General features: G+C 29.9%; 1 protein-coding gene across 1 annotated transcript; it reads right to left on the bottom strand.

Annotated features, from left to right (window-relative positions):
* Positions 1 to 1,512: 1,512 nt before the first annotated feature.
* Positions 1,513 to 13,796, bottom strand: LOC132745739 (cardioacceleratory peptide receptor-like). Its single transcript, XM_060734744.1, has 7 exons — positions 13,629 to 13,796; positions 11,927 to 12,020; positions 6,253 to 6,398; positions 5,371 to 5,512; positions 3,118 to 3,204; positions 2,493 to 2,673; positions 1,513 to 2,196 (listed from the first exon to the last, which is right to left on the bottom strand). Exons 1-7 carry the CDS (start codon positions 13,794 to 13,796, stop codon positions 1,599 to 1,601), a joined length of 1,416 nt encoding a protein of 471 aa, XP_060590727.1. The 3' UTR covers positions 1,513 to 1,598.
* Positions 13,797 to 14,041: the final 245 nt, after the last annotated feature.

The raw sequence follows: 14,041 nt of genomic DNA, 5'->3' as shown, positions 1-14,041 counted from the left end.
AAAAAGAGATGAAGTTTATAAAAAAACACTTTGTCTGACAGTATAATAATGTTTTTAAATCATTTTATCTGCTACCAGCAAATTTATTACTTAATTGCAATTTCATCTAAAGTAATAATGTTATTGCCTTATACCATTTAGAAGAAAAGAAAAAAACACCGAATTCAAAGTTTACTGACAATAATAGTTATGGTACGACTTCTGTGTATGGAATGGAATATTTTACACTGCTGCCGCTTTCAATCAGTAGAACAATTCGGTTGGTTGGTTTAAACATTTATTTTAGCTCGATTGCGAAACAAGTTCTTGCAACTTATATAAATCACTTTCGAGTCCGCTTCCTGGAACCAACCGGTACTGGTGTCATATGAAGAAACATGGTCGTGACCCGAATAGGGATCGAACCCATCATCTCTGGGTTGAGAGGCAGACACCTTTACCACTAGGCCACCGCTCCCCCAGAAGAACAATTTAAAGCAACCATTGTCCAAAGATTTGCCACATATACACCAAATCCTTTTAATATATTTCAGTCTACTCTTTTAGAATAAGTTCCACCAAAGATGTTGCTTGGATACAGTATTTTTGAAATTCATAACAAAGTTATACAGTATTTTCATGATACACAGCTTTTCGTGAAGAGTTTTATGTTTCACTATTTTCACGTTATTACACTTTAGCGATTCAATATGCTAAAGAACAATATTTTTACAACTCAGTATCTTTAGGATTCAGAATATTCATTTTAATATGTCGACAATTTCAAAGTTTGGCAGATATATGCATTTTTCCTTGTAGGTAAAGACACTTTCGTTAGAGCAAAAACTTTAAAAAAAAAGCCGCTTGGTATTAATATAATATATCATTCGTTGAGTTAAAACGACTTGATATAATATCGCATTAGAAACAATGGTATCAACGGGTAATAGCGCATTCATCTAATCACACAACTCGCCGGAATAATCAAAGTTACATGCTTTTAATGTAGACAAAAGCATACGAATGAAACATTTAATCATTCATTTCAAAGGCTTTCTCATAAATGCGTCAATGGCTCGAAAACATTACTGTTATGGACTTAAAAAGTTTCTTTCATGTGAGTATGGTTGTGAAATTATACACATATACCGGTGGCTCCTGTTTAGCCTACCAGAATAAATGAAGGGGCAGGTCTGATCTGTTTACTTTTTTACTTTTTTTAATTGTATTGATTTTACCTTTCACATTGTTTCTTATTCAATATGACGTGTATTTTTTGTTTCATGTACTGTATGGATGAGTTGATTCATCTCTTTAATAGTTTCATTAGTTTATATTGGAAATCTGAATATAGTTTTGTGTGGATTCCATAATATATGTTTATGACTTTATATGCCGTGTTGGGCTTTCTTTAGGGATTCTGTTTTTCTCTATTTTTATTTATTTTGTTATAATTATTTCTTTGCCAAAACTTTCATAAAGTTAACTGAAATATTCGTTTTTATAGAAATCAAATTAATAAATAAATGCATATACAAATTACGAAATTTATTTGCAAGAAGTAAAACGAATAGTTACATAAAGTGCATTTGAAAAGATAAATAAAAAAACAAAACAAGTCAAACAAGAACTGTTTCTTCCATCTTGTGTTTGTCAAACATAATGTCGTCATCAGATCCTGACACCTGTCTGGTCCCTGATAATCGGTTTTTATTATAAACTTGACTATAACAGTATGTTTTGTTATCAAGAGAATTGTCCTCATTTAGAGAGGAGTTATCATCTGCAACACTACTCTTCCCATTAGATCTATAGGTTTCTAAAAGAATTGTTTCTTGGTCTGTCATCTTTCTGTTCGCCAACGGTAAACCTGATGGCCGACGCCGGAAATGACAGACTGAAGGATTTTGTGTCCGGGGAGATGAAACAACGTCATGGGCCACGCATTTTTCTGTCTTTTCTGCTTCGTCATTTTTTAATGTATTATTTGACGTGGGTAATGTATTTTGTCCGTTCTGTTGAGTTGTATCGTCGTGCTTTAAATTAGATTTAACCAAATACCGGTAACCACGTTTTGTCACTATGACGTATTTAGCGGATGTGACGTCAACATTTGTTTGTTCCGACTGACGATGTGATGTACGGAAGTTGAAATTGTGACGTTTTATTCGGCATTTGCAAAACCATTTGTACAAGTAACCTATACATGGGATACGCCTGGAATTAACAAAAATATAGATGAACATATAAAATACATTCCTTGAAAAAAGAAAGAGCGTTCTTATCAATATAAGAAAGAAATATGGAGCTCAATATATTTCAAATCTTTAATGAAACTTTTTATTATTTTATAGCAAACGAGAACATCTTGGATAAAAGAATGACTTATGTCTCATTATGAACATCAAGTTCGTCCATTAAAATTCTTTTTACAATATTTTGGATATAAATAAATATATCTTGATAACCAACGATATAGATAACACACCGTGTCACTAAATTTTTAAAATTACCTCAGATTTTGACAAATACTGGTACCAAACACCCCGTATATAATGGGATTAGCCGCTGAATTTATAGGAGCAAGACTTTGGACCAATGACGTCACTGCGTATTGTGTTGTCGTTTTGGTCTTATTTGAGTACACGTCAATCAAATTGAATACAAAGTAAGGACTCCATGAAAGCACAAACACTGAAAAGAAAATAATAAATGTCTTTAAACGAAATATAAATGTCTTTAAACGAAATAATTATGATATTCAGGTAAATTTAAATCATTAAAAATGATTCAATAAAACAAATATTTTGAATATCATTGAGTAAACAGTAATTATTGAAAATTTACACCAATTATATTATTAAAATAATCACCTTTGATATGATGCTTTATTTGACAAGATATCTATCTAATGATATTAGAATTATTGACCATTTTAAAAATGTTGTATCAATATAAATAGATAAGATGATATATAGTCTAGCACGATACAGATCTGAAGAACAGGTGATCACTCGACTATCACCCACGACACTATTACGTGAAATGCTCGATGTCTTGTCGGACAGTATAATTATCAAATTATAATAATTATCGTAAAGTAATCCTGGCTATAAAAAATATGATAAATGAACATACCACATACAATAATCAAAGTCATCTTAATTGTTTTTATCTTTGCTTGTGGAATGATGCCTTTGTTACCCTCAACTGCCGATTGTGACTCTAATGAAGAGAAACAACATTATTTTAATATGTCTAACGTTGTAATCAAAACAAATGTTTATTTCAATAGGAAAGTCAAATTAAATAAATTAAACATTAAAAATTCTTTCAAAGTGACATGATGCCCATCCAAGGGTATATAGTGAACGAACGGGTGAAAGTCAAAATAAGTTTTAATTTTGCCATAATTCTCTTTACTTTAATTATTAAGTAAACAATGAATATCTCACAGATCCAGACGAAACTTCTGTAAATAGGCATATCCATAAAAATTTACCTAAAGAGTGAGGCAGTCTTTTTAAATTTTAGACAGATTTATCATTTTACCCGAAACATTTTCCAATATCAACTGTTGGTCAATCACCATTTTGACAGTCAATCTTTTGAAATATATATTTAATTCAGCTCAACTTGACCATGAAAATATGAGCATAATGTCACTTTAAATAAATACATATATTTCTCACAGGACGTCACTTGTGTTCAGTAAAACATATCAAATACTTTCTATATCACTCGTTCAATGTTGAAGGACAAATGTCGGTTTATTTTGCTGGATTTAAAGTCACACTGGTGGAGGAATACCTTAGGTGCCTCTCGAGCAGGAAACCTACGCAATGTGCTTTTTGACGCATTTATAAATCCGATTAACTAACTTGATACTGTGCATTTTTTTTGGTCTATCTTTGTATTACAAAAGAATTCTATATACATTATATATAATATATATTATAGACTCGCTAGTAGGTCATTAAAATGTTTCGTTTTTCCGTCGTGATCGTTCATGAATAGACTAAGTAAGACCAGAACTGAAGTTTCCAGCTATTTGTTTTTGTTTGTTTTAGTTTTCTCCCCCTTTAAAAATGTTAACATCAAAGTCACGACAACTGATGTATAACCCTATATATGCTAACATAATTATAATTCTTAAATATTTTCTGTAAAGAGATTAACGCTTACAAGTTATTATTAGTTTAACAATTTTCCTTGAAGACGTAAAATTATAACAAATTATACTCTCAGCAATTAATAAATTACTTTTATTAAAGCAGTAATTAAAATGAAATGTCACATATATGTATAAATTAATTTCTATTTGTTATATTGAAGATATATAAATCACGTTTGTTTTGTTCCCGAAGGGGATAGTAAATTGCCTTTAACACATTAAAATGCTTAATATTTTCTTAGAAATTCGTATGCGTTTGTCAATTTAAAAAGAATATTTTGAATAGTTTTAAATAATGTTACTAAGACAAAGAACAGAAATCAATAACATCAACTACAATATAGACAGCTTAAATATGCATACAGTCAGATAGAGGGAAGGAAAGGAGATGGGTTAAAATGGTATTATTTTGTATTTTTTTTTAGTTATCCTGAACATTAAAAGCAGTCTTACCTTCTTGAATTGTTAACATAAAATTATATGAAATCAGCGTTTATTATTATAAAACAAAGGTAGTGGATAAACACACAATTATTTTCTAACAAAATGCAGAAAACTGAAGAAAGAAACAATTTATTATATCTGTTAGGTAAATGACATATCAGAAATAGTTCTACCGTATCTTAAATAGCTCCTACATTGAACAATTCTACGCAGGTATCCTAATGTACAATACTTTAAACAACAATTCTACTTTAAACAACACAAAAGGCGTGAATTCTAAACATTGAGGCTGTGTTTTTACCTATATCCAGGCCGGTGCATACGTGCATGTGCTCAAGCCTATTGCATGTGACATTATTAAAAGGTGCTAAAATAGAATATATATTAATTTATCCGCCAATATTTCAAAGGTACAAAGAGACAAAACATAAGCTTGAATACTTAGTTTCAAAACAGACCAATGCTTAGATGCAGCAAATAACTTTACACTGTAAAATGTGTATATATTTATGCTCATTGATTAAGATGTGTATGAAGAAAATCAAACTAAATGTTCCATATAACCAAACTGACTGCATAAACGGTACAAAAAGAAAGAAGATATATTTGTGTACAACACTGAAGTGCAAAAACAAAACGTTTAATGTGATAGAATTATGATATCAAACAAATGTATTCCCATTACAAGAACGTAAACATTCAGGTCTGAGCTTAGATATATATTTGTCATAACAATTTACAATAATACTGTTTGAAAGCATATATCAACTTACTTCCACGACATTTAGATCCGTTATAAGAGTTATGAAAGCCACGTCCCTTGTCCCAAATCACGAATAAAATAATGCTGTAGCAGATGACAATGATGAGTGCAGGAATTATGAATGCTGTCAGCGCAACAAGAGTTGTATATAGCTGGAATTAAAAGGTATTAAAAATTTAACAGATATAATTAATAGTTCTATTCTGTAATTAATATCCTTATGGAAAAAACTCAACAACAAATGGTACATGTATATGAACAAATGGAATATCTATGAACATATTGAATGAAAAATTGTAAAGTTAATTTTTCATAAAGAATTAAGATTTTCCGACGTGTTTGTTACTTATGCAGGCACATTTGGCATTTCATAATTTGTGTATTATAACGAAAAAGCCTTTGTATAGTATAAACTTATATATTTGTTACATTGTCATTTTGCAGCCAAATTGCCATATACGTTTTTCTATGAATTCAACACGTTGAAAACAAAACGTGCCAGTTAAAAGGCGCACAAGATCTTTTATGACCAATCACTAAGCACTCTAAATCGTGAACTACATAGGATAATATATATTTTTATGAGAAATGTCTTTCCTTCTACACGCGTTTGTATCTAAACAAAGTAGAATAATTTTGATATTCCTTACAACTGCATACCTCAATTTTGTACAATACTCGCGTACAGAATTGTTTGCAAGGATACAACATTTTTTCTGTATTTTTATTATAAAGTTCTTTTAGTATAATTACGTAACACAAACCTTTCATTTAATTTAAATGCATGTAAATGGTTTTCAAATGATATTCAGATAATTTACAAAATAAAAACAGTGGGAATCTTTAATTGTGAAGCTATCCTTTCATTTATAATGCGTATGTACCAACTCACCTGCCAATGCCATGTTTCATTTAGATTCATCATACAGTATTGTTTTCCGTTCGTATGACTGTATGTGTCAAACAAAAGAAATGAAGGTATAGACAGGATCCCTGATGTAATCCACGCTGCATTTACAAGAACTCTAACTGTTGTTGCTGCAATGAAAACAAGAGGTTAAATTTTATATGTCCTCCTGGACACCATGCCAGCGGTCCTGTGCTGCCGGATGATGTGGGGGCTGCGTTCATTGAACACACACCATTGCGGTATTACTATTCTCTTACACGTTTAGAAGTTCATATTTTATTTTATTATATAATCTATAAAAAGCTTTGAAATGCCTTTCCCTGATTGGCTAACAAGCAACTTTTTGTAAAAAATAACAGGTCAATATCAGAGTATATTCACTGTTTTTTTTCCCTAAAAATAGATTTTCAGAGTATATTCACCGGGTTTTCTTCTAAAAATAGATTTTCTTGAAATCCCTAAAAGACGCGAGACTTTGACGTGACGTCACGCCAAGTTTGTTGTTATTATTCTGAAAAAGCGTTGAGTGGGGTGTACATAAGAGTCAAATTAGTCTATTTTAGTTACCGTTTTACATTTTTAAGAACAATAGGGATTAGCATGCCAATGGAAAGGGCCAAATTATGGAAACAGTAGACAAGCTGAAAAATAATGATTTCCGTCGTACGCAATGGCAGATGTGATAAGGCATATAAAAGCTATTTATAAATTATATAATAAAACAGATATGTACTTTTTAGCTGTTGAATATGATGTGATATGTACTGAAAAATTAATATTGACCTCGGCTATCGCCTCGGTCAATATTAATTTTGTCAGTACATATCACATCATATTCAACAGCTAAAAAGTACATATTTGTATAATATTTTGATATTGGTTACCCTCGCATTTTCTTAACTGTTCCAAACAAATGTTGGCAAATCTATTACATAAAATTCAGAAGGTCATTTATTGATGTAGCTTATATTTCTATTAGCAAATTTGGCTATAGTCTTGCTGAAAAACATCTCGTCATTCTATTAAACTTTTGGCAGGTTAAATTCAATATAAGAAAATTTTACAAGACATGACATGATATCGTGTATAGAGTAGACAATTTACAATTTCTAAAATAAAAGAAAAATCTACACATACATAAACCATTTCTGATTTGTCAAAACAAGAGAAATGTCTTGAATTATAAATCGGTGATATGAAACAACTCTGGGAACACTTAAATGATGTATGAGTCAACTGTTCAGGAAGATATTGTCAAAGTATGAAGAGATAATTCTTCATCAAATATGTTCTGTTTGTTTGCTAGACAATAACATGCTCTGGTGAAACTTAATGGACGAGATATTTCATGTTGTCAAATAGAAATTGCTTTTGTTCAAAGGAAATAAGTCAAAAAGAGTTATCATTTCGATCGCGCAAATCCCACATATAGAGATTCTCACTGATTCGCATTTGTCAACTAATGTTAAAACTGCATGCCTCCAGGTTAGATAAAATATTTAAAAAATAAGAATCAAACTTGACAAAAGATGTACTTAGATTGAAAGTTACTAAAAAGATTCAAGATTCCAGTAATAATTTACCAGTTATATGCGATAAAACATTGAATTTTCAGTAGTTATTACCATAATTCTTCTGCGTGACTGATGCAGTGAGGGCTATATGTTGCATTTTTGAACCTTTTTGGTAACTTAGTGGACTGAAAGTGCTGTAAGTAATATGTAAATTACTTTCTCTATATTAACAATCCATTTTCAACATTTTCGTGAAATAAGCATGAGTCTGGAGACATGCAGCTTTAACGCCTTCATAGTTAAATCGCATTTATGTCTTACGAACACATCTTAATTGCGATGTTGAAAAAATCTTTAAAGATTGCTAATGCTTAATAATAAGTTCATATATGACGGACAATTGTCTCAATACTTCTGTCATTTTCGTCCAAATTGTTCTGTCCTTCAAATATATTTCCAGACAAGAATTAATGAAATCATGCTTCATAGGTGTGACAAAATGAAAATATGTAAGAGCAATTGTCTTACATTTAAAACTTTTATGTTATAAATGATCATAATAACAGAATACAGAATGACTTCAAATATTATTATGTGGAACTAATTGTTTTAGCAATGTTATAAAATGTTGTTTTGATATTTGTGCAAATAGACGAGTTTAAACAATACATCACGGATAACATATCGCAATAATAATGTACAATTTGCCATCTTTGTCGTAAAATAATTGGTCCATGTGTGACTTCACACGGATATATTTTATTTTCTGTCAATTATTGTATTAATTACATGAATGAATAGTTCAAATTGTAATAAAGAATATCATGAATAACTGATCAAAATTAAAAACCATATTCTAACCTCTGTAAATAAATGTTCCACAGTCAAAATAGTGGAATGAATACAATAAATTAACAATGTGCTATTACGGGCAATTGTATGACCTTAATTTCGCTTCTGTTACGTACAGAGACAATACCTTGAATGACTGGTTTTAGACAAACTGCCTTAAGCAAGCACCTCAGATATCCTGTTCTCTTGCAATTTTAACAATGAGTTAATTAATAAAATTCATGTGTGAATACGTGCACATATAACATTATATTCTAATTTTAATCATGGATAAACTTCTATAAAACTTTGGATATATATTTTGCTTGTGAAATAGTACACTTTCCCTTGAAAGTAGCATGGTTGTGCATAATTAACTGTTAATAACATTATAAATAGTTTTTCTTTTTTTGATCTTATTTGTAATGAATTGAACATTTTTATATGTGTGGTCCATATTGTAATGTAATATATGTAATTGTAATTATATCAAAACTGGACACTCTTATATCATAGCAAAGTTTTGCAATACTTGAATTACAACGTTTTGGCAAATTTGTTTTATAATATGTATTTCCTGATATGATGATAAGATGAAAGGAGAATATCGAAAAACAGTTACTCTTCTTCATATAATGGATTTGACCAATCATAACGTGAGAAAATGCAATAAATGTTAAACTGCTTATGACCAAACGTTTTCAAAAGACGAAACATAAGAACAAAATGTGTTAAAATAAGAACATTAATTTTCTTTGTGGAACAGAAATCGTCATAGAAATTGAGTACTTTACAATAATATGAAACAGTCTTGTGTTTTATGCAGTAAACTGAAAAGAATATATTGTTTTGAAACTTTGGACGATTTGTGTTGTTATGAATATTTCCCACTAGTGCGAAGTTGAAAATGGTCGTTTATTCCTTATCGTAATAAATGTGTGGACAGTAGTAAACTTGTATATGTTCGATAATGTTGTTTAAGGGAGAGCAAAATAAGTCAGGGTATAAATAACATTTTTATATTAAAATTATAAGTACCACTGTTTCTTAGCAGTATATCAAAAAAATATTAGGAATTAACTTTTTAAACGTAATATACGTAATATGTTAAAACATAATTACTTAAATCTTTTCAGCATACTAGACAACAAAGCTGTTTATAAATGGATTCCTTGTGTCAAAATACATTTTTGTCTATGCCCAGTTCAAAGCTAATATAATGATCTTAATAGTGTTGTTGAAATATTTAATACATCTGTTGTTTTTTTTAAATAAAAATAAAACATATTATTTGTAATTTATTCATTTTTTTTCTTCCTTAAATCGACATTTATTTCAATCTTGAAATATTTGTAGAGTAATTCATTTTGTATTATTTACATAATGCATTTCATAAATTAAAGTAATGTGACAAGATTGTAACGTTAGGGTTATTGTTACTCTGAATTAAATAAAAACATGACTAAAATTAAAGTGACTTTATGAACATCCATGAAAGTCAAAGTCAAAATAGTTTTAGATTTCACCGTTATTGTTTTCCATTTCAACGTCTAGGCCATGTGTATAAACAATAACCCACGTGACTCAAAGAAAATTTTACAAAAGTCCTTAAATGTACTTTGAATGTTCAGTTGAAAAAAAGAGTTGTTCAGTGTTTTTAGATTGAAGGTAGATGTTGTACCTTTTCCTAAACAGTCTCTAGTGTAATGGTGGATACATACATTTGACAATTCGGGAGTATTTAGTAAAGATAAGTCAATTAAGATAATAACAATAATAACAGGTGCCATTAGTAACGTTAGGTCAAACCTGTGTCCTTATTTATAATAGCAGATGTAAAATTAGACACATTTTTTGTAACGGCCCTTTTTATTGCAGCTATAATCATTTTGCCTATCTAAACATTTGCTGTACATTTGCTTATAAATATTTTAAAAAGATTGTTTACAAACTAAATGGTCGTGTTTCAATTTTTGTTGGCGATATGCACGTAATGACTCGGGATATAAAAGCTTGCAACCGATTTGGCCATAACAGGCTTATAGAAATTCTCTTACAATTTAAGGCAAACAACTGGTGACCGTAAATATTTAAACTCTATTTGATAAGGTTATGATACTGACAATTGTTTCATTATTGTGAAGTACTCAAACTATGATCAAGCTATTCAGAAGTGTTCCTTATCAACAATAATTCTTGTTTATTAATGAATATTTATCTTGAATATAGGTCAGACAAGTACAATTACTGTCAGACCCCATACTGAGGATAGACAAGTAATCCGTTTATCTGGTTGGATGTAAATTATTTTGTTATCGTAATACGAAGGTTAGACGGCCTTATATGTGGCGTGTGAATGTTCTATCAATCTATTTCTCTTTTCATTTCTCTATCAATGTCATTTATGTCAGCGTCTTTGCTATTGACAAAAAAACGTACAACTGATGGGAAAGTATGACCGTGTCTACAAAATAAGTAGACAATGACCAACTGTAAGCCATTAGTGTTTGGGAGGTAATTTTTAAATACAAACCCGCAACATGAATTCGAGGTGAAAGATTTACTGTCAGGTCGTCATTAGACACGTTATTCTAAATATTACAGAAAAGATATCCATGGACAAAAAATGTTCTCTCCATTCCCAAAACATAATTATTTTATTGAACAAAAAATGTCAATTTCTGTTTTAAATAATAAAATTTGGTAACTAGATATTTACTTATTACTGATTTTTTTTTAATTTCACATTTGAGAAAAAATTAAATAAAGACATAATATCTTCAGTTTTTTTGGTCGGTAGATATCTGTTATTTATACTATTGTATCATGTTGTTTTTACAATGACCTTTGGATGTGTAAACTTAAAATGTCTTTGTGTATCAATTATTTTTGTCTGGTTTCCTAAAAGAACGACTTTTTTATTTTTGTAGTTTATATAGAAATAGAATATATATCAAAGACAAACAACTTTATAGAATCACCCTGAAACATTTAAAAAAAATAATAAAAATGATTACTGCCTGTATAAATCATACTTTTACTTTGACATGAATTATAGCGGCTGAAACTTTAATTTTTAACCCTCCATCAGCTGAAATTAAAAGCGAGTAGTCCTTCGTCGCCAGTTTTAAGCTCCAGCATTGACTTCACTTCCTTATGTTCTTACTGAAATCCCTTAAACTTCTATTAGACTGTTACAAATTCAATACTTTGCACAAATCTTGCAGATTAAATATCAAAAAAGGCACAAGAGACAGAATATATACAGAAGGAAAAGCAAACTAGCGTTTTACGATGATCTTAAAGCTTACCTTTTCTGGTAAAGTTCATTGGCCTTGCGATAGCGTCCACCCTGTCAATACTTAAGGACACTATCATGAACGTTGATGCGTACACAACCAATGCCTAGAAATGTGAACATCACAAAGTGAGCCACGCCATGACATAACCAACATAATAGGTTTGCGACCAGCATGGATCCAGACCAGCCTGCGCATTCGCGCAGTGTGATCAGGATCCATGCTGTTCGCTATCAGTATGGATCCTGATCAGACTGCGCGGATGCGCAGGCTTGTCCTGATCCATGCTGATCGCAAACCCATTATGTTGGTTTTATCATGGCTTGGCTCAATTATTCACAATGCTCTTATATTTGAAGAATGACATTTCAGATGTACAGTGTAGTATAACGAGGCCAATGTGTTGTTTTAGTAACAACGGCTATATTTTAATTATCTACTTCATGTTAACAAAATAATTATTTGAGAATTAACTTTTAAAATTCTGATTAAGAATTATTGAAATAATAATAAAACCCTTATCAAAATACATTATATATTAAAAAATGAAATTATTATATTTGAAGAATTCTTATTGTTCAACAGAAATGAAAGTTATAAAAATTCACCAGCATTGTATTATGTAGTGATAACAAAATAGAAAAAATATATATAAAAGAAAATACATTAAGTAACATATAGAGGAGGTTAAATGACTTGTATTTTGTTTTTTGGTTTTTTTCGTTATATCCACATGAAAAACAGCTAATCCTCGTTTAGATCTATAAAAAGCATACCATTATATTTTGGAAGAAAATGAACTATATGTGATGTCAGAAACATTCACCGACAACACTAAAACAGTTCAACAAGGTAGTTAATTTTAAAGTAGTGTCACTTTTCAGATTTATAATAAAAAATGCAGATGACAGAGAATTTTTCTGTCGCGATTTTAAATTGAGTATCAGGAAACATGTGGTGTTTATCACTTAAGATATGACAAAAACAAAACCTAGCCTATCCTGCAAAGTTATTTTAAATGTTTTAAAAGTAACAAGATTAAATAAGATGTTTGGCATATTTTAAACTGTTTACAGCTTTATCGTTAATTTAGCTAGACTGTCATATAATATTTGTGAGTAGATTGGTCTACAATAGGCAAAAGTATTTAAAAAGTGAGAAAAAAGCAATATGAAAGTATTAATTAATATTATTAAAACATCTTTAAAAATCGATCATTCTATAATGTTTTTTTTATTTTTATTACTTTTTAAGTCTGATATATCTATAAATATTCCTAGTATTTATCATTCGTTTTTCACAGTATACTATTATAAATTATTATCTATGGTGTAAAGGACTGTTCGTATGCGAATTAATGTATTTCAATACATTCATGAACTGGAATTATGATTCAATGCATCTTTTAGAAAATAAACCGTCTCGTGTATTTTCTTATGGTTTGAGGGCAGACGTTGATTATCAATAAGATATACTGATAACCTTTAACCTATTTTAGTTATAAATATGCAAACAGTTGCAAGGTATAATAAAATCATATTTTAGGATACTAGGATCTGTGAAAAATGACAAAAACTTTTAAGATTGCTAGCATACATAATTACTACGGTTGATAGCATCTTATTTGAAGAAGAAGACTAGCAGATTTTTTAAGACTTTGCAAAATTGTTTTATTTTCATATTCATATTCAACCTATCCTGAAATAAGTTTTACCAAGTTATATGTTATATTGGTTCCTATAAACCTAGTTCTGATATTGGTTCCTATAGACCTAGTTATTATATTGATTCCTAAAGACCTAGCTCTGATATTGGTTTCTATAAACCTAGTTCTGATATTGGTTCCTATAAACCTAGTTCTTATATTGGTTCCTAAAGACATAGTTCTTAACCATATTGGGTTCGACACACATCTTAAAATTCATTGTATTTAAGCCTGTGCTCTGGATAGTGTTTGTAGTTTTACTTCGTTAAAAGCAAATTAATTGCAAATAAAAATAAAATAAATTGTTAAAATAGTACATTTGTATATAGTTATTATAGATATTACCTGAAGGAACCTAACTATTTTACAAAGCACCGACCCTCCATACCATACTTCAAGGCATCGTTCTACAAAGTCCACGA

Source organism: Ruditapes philippinarum, unplaced genomic scaffold (genome assembly GCF_026571515.1).
Source record: "Ruditapes philippinarum isolate M1 unplaced genomic scaffold, ASM2657151v2 ctg8720_1_1_1_1, whole genome shotgun sequence".
NCBI classification, from domain to species: domain Eukaryota; kingdom Metazoa; phylum Mollusca; class Bivalvia; order Venerida; family Veneridae; genus Ruditapes; species Ruditapes philippinarum.
This window is presented reverse-complemented; position numbering and strand designations above follow the sequence as displayed.

What these genes read in the sequence shown, in the direction of transcription:
- LOC132745739 (XM_060734744.1), bottom strand. Translation starts at nt 13,796, where the DNA reads ATGTCTTTAGGAACCAATATAAGAACTAGGTTTATAGGAACCAATATC. An exon ending in GACTTTGATTATTGTATGTG is followed by an intron (nt 2,674 to 3,117) that starts GTATGTTCATTT and finishes TTTTCTTTTCAG; the next exon opens with TGTTTGTGCTTTCATGGAGT. An exon ending in AGTATTTGTCAAAATCTGAG is followed by an intron (nt 2,197 to 2,492) that starts GTAATTTTAAAA and finishes TGTTAATTCCAG; the next exon opens with GCGTATCCCATGTATAGGTT.